The 14,475-nt window shown below is 32.0% G+C and overlaps 4 protein-coding genes across 7 annotated transcripts; 1 reads left to right on the forward strand and 3 right to left on the reverse strand.

Moving 5' to 3' along the window:
- The first annotated feature begins 311 nt into the window (after positions 1–311).
- LOC114192559 (transcription factor bHLH104-like) lies at positions 312–3,074 on the forward strand. Its single transcript, XM_028082312.1, has 5 exons — positions 312–504; positions 1,294–1,356; positions 1,658–1,735; positions 2,181–2,343; positions 2,530–3,074. Exons 1-5 carry the CDS (start codon positions 413–415, stop codon positions 2,782–2,784), a joined length of 651 nt encoding a protein of 216 aa, XP_027938113.1. The 5' UTR covers positions 312–412; the 3' UTR covers positions 2,785–3,074.
- Positions 3,075–5,907: 2,833 nt separating this feature from the next.
- Positions 5,908–9,534, reverse strand: LOC114189985 (CASP-like protein 5B3). 4 transcript variants are annotated; one of them, XM_028078718.1, is made up of 4 exons: positions 9,386–9,534; positions 8,333–8,504; positions 6,927–7,059; positions 6,029–6,541 (listed from the first exon to the last, which is right to left on the reverse strand). In XM_028078718.1, exons 2-4 carry the CDS (start codon positions 8,458–8,460, stop codon positions 6,347–6,349), a joined length of 456 nt encoding a protein of 151 aa, XP_027934519.1. In that variant the 5' UTR covers positions 8,461–8,504; positions 9,386–9,534; the 3' UTR covers positions 6,029–6,346. The 4 variants fall into 4 exon arrangements, 3 of the variants coding, with proteins under 3 accessions (XP_027934519.1, XP_027934518.1, XP_027934520.1); XM_028078717.1 differs by having other exon boundaries at positions 9,381–9,533; XM_028078719.1 differs by lacking the exon at positions 9,386–9,534 and adding an exon at positions 8,657–8,875.
- A 2,568-nt stretch (positions 9,535–12,102) lies between these two features.
- On the reverse strand, positions 12,103–12,853 carry LOC114189885 (1-aminocyclopropane-1-carboxylate oxidase homolog 7-like). The gene is made up of 2 exons (XM_028078606.1): positions 12,704–12,853; positions 12,103–12,399 (listed from the first exon to the last, which is right to left on the reverse strand). The coding sequence occupies exons 1-2, from the start codon at positions 12,851–12,853 to the stop codon at positions 12,103–12,105; spliced, it is 447 nt and encodes a 148-aa protein (XP_027934407.1).
- Positions 12,854–12,859: 6 nt separating this feature from the next.
- On the reverse strand, positions 12,860–13,782 carry LOC114189886 (1-aminocyclopropane-1-carboxylate oxidase homolog 3-like). Its single transcript, XM_028078607.1, has 3 exons — positions 13,775–13,782; positions 13,225–13,692; positions 12,860–13,025 (listed from the first exon to the last, which is right to left on the reverse strand). Exons 1-3 carry the CDS (start codon positions 13,780–13,782, stop codon positions 12,860–12,862), a joined length of 642 nt encoding a protein of 213 aa, XP_027934408.1.
- Positions 13,783–14,475: the final 693 nt, after the last annotated feature.

The following is a 14,475-nucleotide window of genomic DNA, read 5'->3' on the forward strand; positions in this document are numbered from 1 at the left end:
ATGTCAAATTATAAATAATTTATATGTTAATTTAAAATGTTATTAGATACATAAAATATTTAGTTTGATTAATATATATATATATATATATATATATATATATATATTGTGATTGAAGATTAAATTGTATGACAATTTTAAAATTAGATTAATTCTAATTTCGTGCAAGATTCTAGAAAAAAAAGGTATTAAAAAAACAACGGGAAGTAAGTTAGATAATATAATTAATTATATGTTTAAAATGTAAAATATTAAACAATGATTTATCATAAATTTGATTTTGATGAAATGAAAAATTTGGGTGCTAAAAGCCAAAATACTGTTCTTATTATTCGCGTATGGAATATTTGAAGCCCTTTTGGTGTGAGAGAAGATAATAGGGCGGTTTGGTTAAAAGAAGTGGCAACCGCAAATGGATCCCTTAGATGACAGCAGCTGTTGGGATTTTCTCGATTACTCTTTCATCGATCAAGCGCCCCCTGATTTCCTTTGGTCCAATCACAGGTTTCTTTCTTCTCTTTATCAACTTTTCAATTTTAACTATTCTTAATTTCATCATTGCATGTTTCTTTTTTTTGGGGCTCATTGTTGATCTTTATGCTATTGATTTTGTGATTTCGTGAAAGTTAAGATTACCCTTTTGATTTGTTAATCTGTATCGTTGATTGATTTGTTCCTTGTATTTTTGTAGTAGCTCAAGTTCATTCGTTTAATCAGTTTTTTTTTTTTAAATGTTGATGAGTCGGTGATGTATGATGAAAGATTATTGTTCTTTTTTGCGGAATTTGGTGTTGCATGTTTCGATTCGTTTTTTTTTATGTACCCTAATATGGATTTTGATTCGAATGCTGCATTAGCTCCCAGGTGTTAATTGTTGGTGTGTTATTATATGTTTGTGTTTTGTTACTTAGAGGGAAAACACAGGTCATTCATTTTTTGTTTTATTTTTCTTATTATCCTGATGTTTGGTAATCAATGGATTGAGTTTTCTTTTTTGGGTGATTCAAGCTTCTTTTTTTTTTTTTGTAAATTGTTTTATATTTTGTTGTTGCTTTTGTACTGGGAAATGTAAGATACTGGATAGAGCTAGTGGTGTCTATTGATGCATCTAACCAAATCGCACTAGAGATGATGAATATTGTCTTTACTTAATGTTGTGTGGTAAACTTGGTGTCTATGGATTAATGTAGCCTAATTGCATGGTAGGACAAGAGATGATAGTTGTTGTCTTTGCTTAATATTTTGTGTGGCAGATGGCTGATACTTTTTTCTTTTTTTTCCTGTGTTTGCAAGTTTGAGCACTGAAATTGACATTCCAGATGATGCTGTTGCTTGTGAAGAGAACACCAAGAAGAGGTATCTTGTCTGTTGCTTTTGAAGTGATGTACAATGTGAAAATGTGATGATGTAATGAAAAAGTTGATGAAAATGTTGTTTTGACTCCATAGACTATCTTTTTGTGATTTCATTCATCAACAAAAAGATGTGAACTTTATTGTACATGTATCTGATGTAAGTCTCTCAGACACCCATTAAATCTGAGCTTATGCTTAACATAATTGATTGAGTTGCCTTTTTTTTTTGTGTTTTTGTTGGGGTTGTGATGCTGTCTTTTGAATCATTTTTTTGTGATCAATTTGTTGCAAATGATTTGTAGGGGGCGTACTGATTCATGCTGTAAGGCAGGATCAAAGGCATGCCGTGAGAAATTGCGGAGGGAGAGACTCAATGAAAGGCATGCACGCTTTTATATATTGAATTTATAGTTGATGTCACAGAGTACTGGCTGAACTTTTAGCTTTTCCTGTATCTGTTGCATAAGGAATGTATACTCTCCTCATTAATTTCTGGTTTCTTCACACATTTAGGTTGTGTTTCATGTATTGTTGTCTTAGATACTTGAGTGAGATACTTCACATGTGTATGGTAGTATACTGAATGTGTGAAATTTACAACTCTCTCATTCAATTCTCTGAGCACAAGGCAATACCAACTTCCATTAATTGCCAATTGTTACATTTCTTTGATAACTTACGGGAAAAGTGATCTTAGTTTCTAGATACATAAGATAACCAGGTATGTTAGAGACTGATGTAACAATCAACTCTTCCTGTTTTGTATTGTGTTTTTGCTGCTTTTTGTAATGACAAAAGGGAAAAATTTGATTGTGATATATGCAGATTCTGTGACCTGAGCTCTGTGTTGGAACCTGGGAGACCTGTGAGAACAGATAAACCATCTATACTTGATGATGCTATCAGAGTGTTGAGCCAACTTAAAACCGAAGCTGAGGAACTCAAAACAACAAATGAAAAATTATTAGAGGAAATAAAATGTTTGAAGGTCAGTATTGTTTCAGACATATTCTGTAGTGAGTTGAATGTTTATTTCTCTTACTTTCTGCATTCTTTGTTCCATTGAAGACGCCTTAGGAGTTCAAACCCTCCAAAATAGAGTTGAAAGTTGTATCATAGTATCTGTTTCAAAATTCTGCCATGTCAAAGTTACAGAATTTTTTGGTTTGAACAGGCCGAGAAGAACGAACTTCGTGAAGAGAAACTTGTTCTGAAAGCAGATAAAGAGAGGATTGAGAAGCAGTTGAAATCCTTGCCCATTGCACCAGCAGGGTTTATGGCACCCCCTGTAGCTGCTGCAGCATATCAAGCAGGAATGAACAAAATGGCTGTTTATCCAAACTATGGATACATTCCAATGTGGCAATATCTTCCTCAATCTGCCACAGATACATCTCAAGATCATGAGCTTAGGCCTCCTGCTGCATAGTGTTACTTCTGTTGTGCCTCTCTGCATCATTTCACATTCATCATTTCACAACACTCTCAAAGTATTGACATGTAAATAGTGTCATTGCTTTGATTTTTTTTTTCTTTTCCCTTTTCACTTGCTATAATGTGCTAAAATAGTTTTACAAGTAAAACTATGATGGCTATGACATGAAAACTAATGATGTCCACTGTAAATTGCCCAATTCTTTACTTGTCAGTACCTTCTCAAAATTCTACATCTTATTTTTGGTGACTATGTTACTGATATGGAGTATGTTTTCTGGATGACTGATTCTTCATTGGGAAATCTGAGTATGGTTTTCTCCCTAGAATCACTAAATTCTCTTCTTTTTTTCTTTATTTAAATTCTTCATAAATGAGTTTATTAAGTTACAACAATCACTATTATTTTACTAGGTGAGGTTAGTTATATGGATTGCATTATACCACTTACCCTATCATTTAACTCTGTTGAAGACCAATAAACATTAACAACAAAATTGGGTTGATTAAGTTACCTCAAATTTTCTTTTATCTGAATTAATAAAAAACAATAACTTTATGAAAAAAGGTTTGGTTTGGTCCCATATATTTTTTGTTATTTTTTTTTAATAAAATAAATTCTCATGCTTTGGTAAATGATAGATGTATTTTAGAATGTTAGCATGACTGAAATGTTAGATATATGGTAATGTTTAATATGGACTTTCCGGAAAAAATAATTTTTTTTTCTTTTTAAAATCCTAATTTGACATTATAAAATACTCTTAACTTTCTTCTTTAAAAAATAATATAGTTTCCATTATTATATAGAATATGAAATGTTGATGTGATTCCAATAAAAGGCACTTTATTTTGAGTGTTCGTTTTACATGCTTTAGGTGGTGCCTCAACTTTATATAATATTTTATAGTGATTATTCAATTAATGGTTTAAAGTATTCATCAATTATCTTATTGTGGATGATATGATGCTGAATTTCCCTACACCACAATGCTTCATAATGTCAAATGAAGAAATAATTATTTAATCAGGATTTGGTGGTGATTAAAAGTGCACTTTCCATGTGAAAATTTTAGGATATCCTATCAAAATTATATGTATCTCTTTCAGAATCATAGATCATGATAATATATCTATATAAAATATAAATAATCTTTATGCAACTTGTGTGAAAAGTTAAAAAGGAAATCATTTTAACCCAACCATTTTATATAAATGATTCCTATTTATTCATTTTAAAATCTTATATTTTATTTACGTCAAAAATGTTAAATAAATAACTAAAAGAATTAAATTTTCTCTGTGAAAGTTGTAATTTAAGAATTTTATATTATCTCTTAGTTCCATATTATTACTTATAATGAACCACTCTTAGTAATAATTCTAGTTGCAATGCATGAAGAATATATAACTCTAGAAACTCTAACAAACTAAAAGGTCTAAAATGATAAGAGTGGTGATTTATTGACACCACTATTCCTTTTATTTATACTTATTCTACAACCCTATGAACTAATATTTTACTGGAATATAATAGCTTATTAGAAAAAGTAATTATATTGTAGATGCATTTAATGAATAATGGTGTCAAGATATTATTTTTCAAAGATAATTATACTATTGTTTGAATAATTTATAAACATTTCTATGTGTTCGATGTAAGATATTTAATTATGAATATTGAAGCAAATCTTTAGCTGTTAGATCATCTGAGAAATTTTTCTTATAGTTTTCATATATTTCAAATAACTTTGGTTATTTCTTATATTATTTTTATATCTTTGATTTGTCGATACATATATACAATGAAAAATATGAAACATATCTTAAAGACATGGTATATTACGTTTTCTTTTATACGAGTCATTATTTTCATTAGAGTCGTTTGACAAAAAGTTTAGTTTTAAACCAAATTAAATAAAGATAAACATCTTATTTTAATATTGATTTAGTACTAAATAAATCATTTTAAATAACAATTGAATGTTAAATAATATTTTCTATAAAAACATATCGTGTACCCTAGTCCATTCGCTATTCTTGTCTCATAAAAAATATTTTAAAGATATTTTATTAGTAGAGTTTCTCTTATTTAAGTGTAAAACTAAATTTTATAGATCTTAACATTCTACTTTAAAAACAAAAACAAAAACCTAACTTGATTTATATACATTGGGAGAATTATTTGAAAATAAAATGATTTATTGGATAAATTACCATTTTATAATACAAAAGGTATTAAGTGTTGTCAAATAAGTAACTTTCATTATCATCTTTTAGAGAGAAAACATAATTTCCCTCATTTTTTTAAGAGTAAGGTTCGAAATTCCTAGGGCCCTAATCTAGTGAATTAAGTTCCCACTACCACAAATTAAAGTAATTTTAGGAGAAAAAAAGTCAACCAATGAATTTTAAAGGGAATAATTAATGTTGGGTAGTTGATAACCAAATAGGTTTTTTTTTTTTTTTTTTATAAATCGAGATAAGATAGTGTTTATATATATATATATATATATATATATATATATATATATATATATATATATTTCACTTAAATAAGTTAGCTAACATGGTTGTTTTAATTGAAACTAAAAAAACAAATTAGGATAAATTTTCATTAGTTTGGATTGTTTTAGATTTTCTAAAAGAAAATGAAAATAGAGATTTGAACCAAACCCATTCGGTTAATAATAAGTTGATTTGGTTCAACCAATTAGATGTAAAAAAAACTTCAAAAAAAAAAAACTCATTTTTTTTCTTAATTGGGTTTCAAAAGAATTTTTCTTGAGAATTTGTTTAACTTTTATGTGTAAATTTATGGTTTTAGTTTAAAGGGAACGATTTTCTATTTAAAAAGCTTCTTTTAAATTAAAAAAAAATTGTTTTAAAATATACTATGAACTTTGCCAACATCAGTAAATTTTGAATTTGAATTTTTTATGTTATTTCTTTGAACTTTCAAAATATAGTAATGGATACAAATTTTAATGTTTTAAAATATACTATGAACTTTGCCAACATCAGTAAATTTTGAATACTCAAGCGTAATAAAAGGACTACATAAAAAAAACTCAGTAAACTCAGCAAAGAATCTGAACTCTGGACTTTGAGAATCATCTAACCAAAACATCATCTGGTATTAGCAACCAAAGTTCATGGAAGAACAGAACTTTAATGCAGTTCTTTTGGTGCTTTTGATATTTTTGTCTAAGAGTTTCACCTTAGGAAATTTATGCTAATTTGACATAAAATGTAAATATTTATTGTGTGAATGATCAAGCTAAGTGTAAAATAATATAAAAAAAAACATCTCAAGTAGCTGCATCTAAGCTTTGTGGTAGACACTGGTTTATATCTTTGAAAGGCAAAATCATATATACATTTTTCCTCCCCTTTACAATCTGCATTCTGAAGCTACCCCAGGTAAATTTCAGAGTGCAGAACTGAAGTGATTCATTCCCTCCTATCAACAGCGTGAAAAGATAATTTTGAATCAGATGAACTTGAGTCGGATGAGAGAAAGTTGTGGAAATGTTTGAAGAAAGAGCAACAGTTTCCTATCTGGTAGCTAGTAGGCAAAACATGATTATAGATGATAATAAAGTTGAAAACCAGCTTAGGAATGCTAGTGCCACAGAAACCTGGTACTTCTGACACTCCTCTCCAGAGTGGCAGTGTCCCAGATCATGAAAGTACAAAACTGTTATTCCAGCTGAGGCAGAAGCTGCTGCTAGTGACAGTGTTGCTGTTACCTGTGGAGAATGGACAATGGTCAAGAACAAAAGTTGTCATCATAACAGTACAAGTAAGTGCTACTGTGAAAAAGTAAAAAAGTAAGTCTAAGTCTCACATCAAATAAAAATAAAAAGGTCAAACACCACATAAAAAAACTCATAAGTTCACTGTCTGAAAATTTTGGATTAAAAATAATGTTAATTTCTTATGTGGATTGAACTTAAGTCAGATGTATATAATCTCTCCCTAATGAACATTCTTCAGAAAAAACCCATCATGAATGTTCTTATGAAAAAAATATTCTTTGTATCTTCTACTGTGGACATACTTTTGAAAGAGATATGAAGATTATACAAAAATGCAAAGGCTGGGAAAAGAGTAAAGGTTAACCAAGAGACTAACCCAATCTCCAACTACAAAGAGGCTGATTAGTACTGGGCTGAGAAGGGACTGATGTTTCACCAAAGAAAACAAATCCAATAAAAATAGCAAAAAACTCCAAATGATTTGTAAACCCATTGAAGCTATCAAGTAACTGCACAATTACCAGTGGAAGAGTCAGCATTCATTTAAAATATGCTGTATCCAACATACATGCATTGCTATTGAAGTATTCATGAACAGTGCAAGTTTAATTTCTTCATCACCACTTCATCAGAAGAAGCAAAAAACTTCATGAGACATTGTTGTGTAGAAAAAGAAATAGCATAAAATTGAATAGTAAACAGTATAATTAGTAGGAGGTCTATCACAGTCACACTGCATTGAGGTTCAACTGCAGACCTCCTTTGCATGCAAGCACTTCATCTTGACCATGAGGCTAGTTTCTTGTACCAAGCTGCCAGATCAGGCACCATTTGTACAAAGTGCCAAAGTACATAAAGACACATTCAGAGGTTTCTCCAATTCTAACATTCAAGCATAAAGTCAGTGACTCAGAAAAGAGCTTTTAATCGATAGATTCATGGTTATAATGTATTCAAGAAGTGCATCATGATGTTGGAGTAAAATCCATCGCCTCTTTATAGGGAAGAGGACAAAATAGAAATGAATGGAACATCATCTAAACGAGTCCAGATTCTCTACTGGTATTGGGCTTTGTGGTGCTGTTCTATGTTAAGGATTAATAAAATCACTTATTGGACCTAAGTAGTCAGTGGTAAGGCATTTTTTTCCTCAGAAGGTAAATCAAAGTATACATCTTCAGTGCTTCATAGTCACTTGGAATTGAATAGTTCAAATACCAAGTAGGTTGCGTTCTCACAATATGAAAAACAAAAGCAACCATAGTGCATTCTCATGAAGCCACTCATTGCAATTTACTCAAAAAAAAGATGAAAAAATCAACAAGAATCCATACATTCATAAATCATAACTGTTGGATGAAGATCAGATGATTCAACATCTCATATATGAGTCATTTGTCCCATGGTTCAAATTGGTTGAACACATTGACATCTACACATATTCAGCAATCAGAAAACAATATACTAACATATGACACGATTAATGTCTTTTGAGAACACAACACTCATGAAATCTCAGTCATTCAGAAACATTCAGCATTGAAGATGAATCAAGAAAAACATATAACATGGGTGATGTAATGTGTTTTGAGAACACAACACTCACACATGAAACTCACACCAAAGTGAAATAAAAAAACATATAACATGGGTAATGTATTTTGAGAACACAACACTCACACATGAAACTCACACCAAAGTGAAATAAGTGCATGATGGATTTTTGCAGAAGAAAAACAAAATCTTGGCTTGAATGAGAGGAGAAGGGGATTGACTGATTACCAAAAAGCGGTCAAATTAAAGAATCTGGATGTGGTGGCCATGGAAGCAATTGACCCAGCAGCAAGAGTGAACTGTGTCATCCTAAGAACCAGTCCAAGAACAGAGCCAGGACCCCCACAACAATTCATCTTCTATCTCCGCCAAATCAAATCAATGATCACACCCTCAATGCCTAACAACGAACACCCATTTCCAGATTTCAGCCCAAAAACAGAACAAATCATCAACGAATCGAAAGGTGAGACTTTTAACATCAACTTCACACCCCCATCACACCACACAAAGTCACAAACAAACAGAAAGATAAGACACAGAAATAGAGACCCAAAGGGAAGAAGGAGTGGAAGAAGAAGACAAATCAGAGATTCCAAGTTGAAATTTGAATCTGGCTTAACACAATCCAACAAAATAGACAGAAGAAAGGAACAGCACAGAGCACAGAGTGAAGAGATGAAGGAGCAGAGAGAGAGGCCATGAACCATTAATGTTATCAATTCATTATAAATTCACTTTATTTATTTGTAAGAGTTTTTAAAGTATGAGGACCATGATAACCATTTGAAAGATTTTATAAGTTAAGTACTTTTCAATATGCCATTTTAACTTTTCAATTTAATTACAGGTGGATGCACATCAGCGTTTCCACCGTGCTTATTACCTAATAAAAGGACACTTACTACAACATAAAATTTATAAGCTAAAAATAGTTATGATCTATATATTAGCACAGATGATAGTAACGAGAATCATTCATCAATCTTTTTTTTTCATCCAAAAAATAAAATTTAAAACCATTACAACTTGAATTACCTGATCTAAGATCAATGTCACTCTACATTGGATGTTACTTAAAGAAAATAAAAACTTAACTATATTAATATTACAAGTTTGCAGAATTTTACAACTTTTTCTTTCACTAAAAAGATGATCGATCTCATTTCACTAATAATAATCTGTCATATACAATTTGATATTTCATAAAAAAAAAGTAAATTTATATCAAAGTTTGAAAAGAAAAATATTTTTTGTATGCACAAATTTAACAAACCTAACTCAGTGTGTGGCTTCATCGCAATGATATAATTCTGTGATATTCAAGTCAACAAGCCAAGTTCTAGCCTTCCTCCACGCCACAGTTTTTGCCTTAATGGGTTGAATATTGCCTGCAAAAACATAAGGACTTTGTTTCAGTATGTTAGTATCATAATTTGTTCTTTTTTTATATAAAAATTTTCTTTTCAGATAAAATTTGTGTGGTTTCCACTGAATGCGTAGAGATAGGAATCTTCCAATTTACAGATCTTCCTTTTCGTACTCCTTTTTTTATTGAGTTTTGTATGTTTTAATGTTACATCTTTTTCGATTTTTTCTAGTTCTTTTTGGAATTCATTATGAATTCATCAAGAAGTGGACTTATATACTCATGAAAAAAAAAATCATAACTAACCAAAGCAAATTCATGAAAAAGAAAACCCAAGTGTAAATAACATAGAGAAAAAAGAAAAAGCATAAGCAACTTGGTTTAAACAAAACAACAAATACTTGGTGGACACACATAAAACAGTGAAAAAAACATAAAAGTTTAAAAATGGAAGTGACCCCAAAACATATAAAAGAAAAATAAATAACCCAATTATCAACAACAATACAAAAATAGTATTAGCATTCCGTAAACGAAAGATAAAATAAAATAAATAACAATGTGTGAGAAGCTTTTATACTCCCTAAAATCAATGTCTGAACCAAAATGAACAGCACCTTAAGCATCCTTTTAGATAAGTTCATTAAAGTCACATTAGATTTCTCAAGTTTTAACTTTCTAAAAACTTGAACTTTAATCTCGCTCGCATTTTGTTTCTGGATTTTCAAGCGAAGCGTAAAAGGGTGATAATCAAGAAAGAAAATTTTGACTTTCATCAATGAACTTGATGTCATCTTTAAAGCTTTTATTCTAAATTCTTCAATTCTTCTTCATTTTCTATAAAACTTGTTGATAAGTAAAGAAGTCCTAATATGTGTTCTATGAAATATAAAAGAAAAAAAAAAGACATTTTTAGGAGGAAGGAGACTTCTAATCATGTTTTTTTTGTAAACTTTCTAAAAATTTTGTGTACATTTTGTTCTTATTGATTCATGCATTCATAAACACGATACTTATTTCTATTATTGTTATGAAAATTGTGAATATTGTGTTAAAATCTGTCATATGATGGAACTTTAATTATGTGCCTTCAAAGGGATGTAAGGATTATTGTACTGTATGCCCATCGGGCCATCGGTAAGGCGCAGTCCTTCGGTTCATCGAATAAGGCTGGGAGCGTTTGCAAATAAAACAGGACCATCGGTCAATCGGTCCCACAGATGAACCATATAGCACCGTCGGTCGATCGGTCCAACAAACATCACAAACTATCTCAAAAGGGGACCATCGGTCGATCGGTCCCACAAATGAATCGCGTGTTTTCTCACAAGATTATCTGTCGATCGGCCCTACGTGCGAATCACATGTTACCCTCTAAGGGACCATCGGTCGATCAGCCCTACGTGCGAATCGCGTGTTACCCTTTAAGGGACCATCGGTCGATCGGTCCTACGTGTGAACCACGCGTCACTCTTTAAGGGTCCATCGGTCGATCGGCCTCACAGATGGACCACACGTTAACTTGTAAAGGACAATCGGTTGATCGATCCCCAAGTCGATCACGCATTTACCCATAGAGGCCCGTCGGCCGATCAGTCTCATAGGTGATTCGTGTAGCACCCTTTCGTATGACCATCGGTTGATCGACCATATAGACTGATTATTCGTTTAAGGTTGTTAAAATCATAAGATAACCAGCTTAGTCAAGCGGCCATCGGTCGATCGGCCAAACGAGGCTAGTCAGCTGGGTTAATTAACATTAAAAAGGTCAGTAATTTTGATTAGAGGATCATTGGGTCGTGATTAAGGAACCTTAATCACAGGCCCACACCGGAAACTATAAATAGGGCCCAGAGGTAGGTTGGTGAGGATCTTAAATTCGCATTTATGACTGCAGTTACATTTATACACTGATCGGCCCATCAACTGACTTAAGCATCGAAGCCTTTTAGACAGGTACCCCGATCGTCCGTTCGACCGATCGAGCGAGGAGAGAGATTTCTTGGGGAAGAAGCTATTGCAGTTGTGAAGAGAGGATATTTCAAGAAGAAAGGAGTACAATTGAAATGGTTCTTGGTAGGCGCTTGATCCCTACACCCGAAACAATTATCCTTAAGCAGTTTGATGATTGAGATGTAAAACGAGAGTAATTTACTCAAATAAATTTAATCCAAATCGAAGAGTTGTGTGCTTTGTAAAGAAAAACAAAAAACTTCTAGTTTTTGTGTAATTCCAAATTTATTCCATTTTCATTCTTATTAACTTGATTAATGAGATCAGTAATCGATGTTGAATGCCACTCATTCAACCTCACATTCCTATGAGTCCAGATGCTTTACTAGCTTTTTTTAATGTTCTTATGTGCTTAAAATTAAAAATACATTGTGTTGATATTTTAAATATCTTTTTAATATATTTTAAAATATTAAAATTAGTGATAATCAGTGTATTATAAATACAAGTAGAGTAACAACAACAAAAAATTCATAAGAGGATATATTTTTAACAGAAAGAAACACTTTATCAACAATCATGAGAAGACATGAAAATACTTCATGAAGGTTCAAACACGAGAAGAGAAAAAGCAAAGTATTTGATAAGTACTCTCTTAAATACAAATAAGTTCTACTCAAATCCTAAAATGCAACATAGGAGGAATTTGATTCGCACATTTACGGTAGTGGGCTAAAAACTCTGGAACCGAAAATTCTCTGTATTTTGCAGGATTTTCTTCTGATAATAACTCCTTGATGGGACCATAAATCCTTGCATTCGAATGAGAACTTGTGGTGAAAAAACATGCAACAAAAGCTCTTGGACTAACACGGTTCACAAGTACTCTATGTTGAGCGCTCTTGAATTTCTCATTTGAGAGAAGCTGGTGTTCAACAAATTCTAAATCAGTCATGTTCATCAGTGTTAAAAACTACATTGACCAGAGATAAAGATAAATTTACCATAAATAAGATAAATTTACAAAGCCGATAATGCAGGTATACCCTATCTATTTAGGCCTATTCATTCTTATAAAATCAGTTTGTAAAGTGAAATTTACATGGTAAATTCATATTCTCTCAGATCGATATAAGATCTTTGACAATCTGATATTACACTGATGAGGGAAGCCAAAGTAAGTTCTTGGATCATCCACTCTTCATTTCAGTTACATTTATAAGTAATGTTAACCTTTTCTATATTCAATTGAAGAAGAAGAAAATGCAGAAGCATACCTGCAAAAAATCACCGATGTTAACAACAAGAGCCTCAGGTAAAGGGGGCAAATCAATCCACATGTCCTCATGAAGAACTTGGAGGCCACCAATTTGGTTTTGTAGAAGCACTGTGATGAAATCAACATCAACATGCTTTGTTATTCCCATAGTCAATTATGGTTCAGGACAGGGTGGATAGTAATGGCTAACAACATACATCCCCCCATTGCAGCCAATATCAGCTAAGTAACTTGGATCCAAACCAAGAGCTTCTGATAACAGTTCAAACAGTAAAGTTCCCAGTTTTGACACTTGATTTGTGTATTCCACAATAATGTCCCTACAAATAAATGAAGTTAGATTATCTGATATGAAACTTATACTCACACTTGAATTAGAACATTATCACTATCCAATATAAGATTCACACTTCACACTTCACAGAGTGTTATCACTACTCAATATGGAACTTAGACTCATGCTTAAATTATAGAAACATTATCACAAACAGAAGGAGAACAAAAATTTGAAACACCCACCTGCATACAGATGGCAAGTGTCCTAGTGTAGGGAGATGAGTAGTAAGGTCACAGATGAAAGTGTCTTTCCAATTAGCTGGAGCATTGGAATATAGATTGAAATTGCTGTTGAAGATAAAAGGTTTCTTATCACGAGTATAAAATTTCTTCTTGACCTCACTATCTTGCTCAAAAAATCTTACCACCCCATCTAACATCTCCTCCAGAGTGTTCACTGGGATGCCATGATTCACAATATGAAAGAAACCCCATGTCTGTGATGCTTCTTTCACTCTCTCAACCACCCTTTTCCGTTCACCACCATCTCCATGGATCCTTCCAAGGTCAATAATAGGAATAGTGTAATCTTTATGCCCTGATTCTGAGACCCTTTTGAAATTATCACGGGGGTGATGGAATATGCAAGGGATCTTGGTAATGCCTTCATCAACAAGTCCTTTCACACCAAGCTTTGTCTCATCAAAAGCTCTTTTGTTGAAATATCATTATCCTTGTTATAAAGACCTTAAACTTCAATGCAAAAAAATGTTGTCTTCAAACTGCACAGTACAAGATCATCGTTTTAAACAAATAACGAGAAGGAAAAAACAATGATAACATTCAATTAACCACCCTCAGTTAGAACTTCATAAAACTCTGGTTAGAAATTAGTTACCTGATGAGACTCCCTCTTTCACGATAAAAGCCACGAGTGAGAAAAAATGAGAAAGAAAAGTGTGTTTTTATGTGGAGATCACAAGTGAGAAGATAATGACTGAGAAAAACACGTAGCAGCCATGCACCATATTTGTTGTCGATGATAAATTGGAAGAATGTGCCGTTTTCACCAGCTTACATGTCACATTCACGTTTTTGTTTTTACTTCAGAATTGCAAAAGGAGAACAAATGAAACAACGTGAGCAAGACCCATTTTCTATAATAGATATTATAATTTGTACATCAAAGAATTATCATCGTAATGAAAAATGATATTTTGACTACTAAATTTTGACAAGTTTCTCTTACAATCTTAGGTGGCATCTTGTAAATGGTTCTTCATTTCTCCATTTTCTCATTCTTAATATTTCAAAACCATTTAAAAGATGACACATCATGTTATAAGAGAAAGTAGTCAAAATATCATTGTTCTATCATAAATCCAAAGTCAGTCAACATGAGTCTAAGTAGCATGTTGTTCAATACATAACAAAATGTCTGAGTGGTACATTCCCACTACAGCATTTCAGAATTGCTAAGATAACTTCACCTCA

This window comes from Vigna unguiculata, chromosome 7 (genome assembly GCF_004118075.2).
Source record: "Vigna unguiculata cultivar IT97K-499-35 chromosome 7, ASM411807v1, whole genome shotgun sequence".
Classification (NCBI taxonomy): Eukaryota; Viridiplantae; Streptophyta; class Magnoliopsida; order Fabales; family Fabaceae; genus Vigna; species Vigna unguiculata.

Bases quoted from the DNA above. Each gene is read 5' to 3' on its own strand.
- LOC114192559 (XM_028082312.1), top strand. From the start codon at position 413: ATGGATCCCTTAGATGACAGCAGCTGTTGGGATTTTCTCGATTACTCT. The intron at 1,736-2,180 runs GCATGCACGCTT...TGATATATGCAG, and splicing joins AGGGAGAGACTCAATGAAAG to ATTCTGTGACCTGAGCTCTG. The intron at 2,344-2,529 runs GTCAGTATTGTT...TGGTTTGAACAG, and splicing joins AGGAAATAAAATGTTTGAAG to GCCGAGAAGAACGAACTTCG.
- LOC114189985 (XM_028078718.1), bottom strand. From the start codon at position 8,460: ATGAATTGTTGTGGGGGTCCTGGCTCTGTTCTTGGACTGGTTCTTAGG. The intron at 7,060-8,332 runs GTAATCAGTCAA...GTAATTGTGCAG, and splicing joins TTTAATTTGACCGCTTTTTG to TTACTTGATAGCTTCAATGG. The intron at 6,542-6,926 runs GTTAGTCTCTTG...CATTCTCCACAG, and splicing joins TCTTTGTAGTTGGAGATTGG to GTAACAGCAACACTGTCACT.
- LOC114189885 (XM_028078606.1), bottom strand. From the start codon at position 12,853: ATGGGAATAACAAAGCATGTTGATGTTGATTTCATCACAGTGCTTCTA. The intron at 12,400-12,703 runs GTATGCTTCTGC...TGGTCAATGTAG, and splicing joins ACATCGGTGATTTTTTGCAG to TTTTTAACACTGATGAACAT.
- LOC114189886 (XM_028078607.1), bottom strand. The intron at 13,026-13,224 runs GTGGGTGTTTCA...ATTTATTTGTAG, and splicing joins CACTTGCCATCTGTATGCAG to GGACATTATTGTGGAATACA.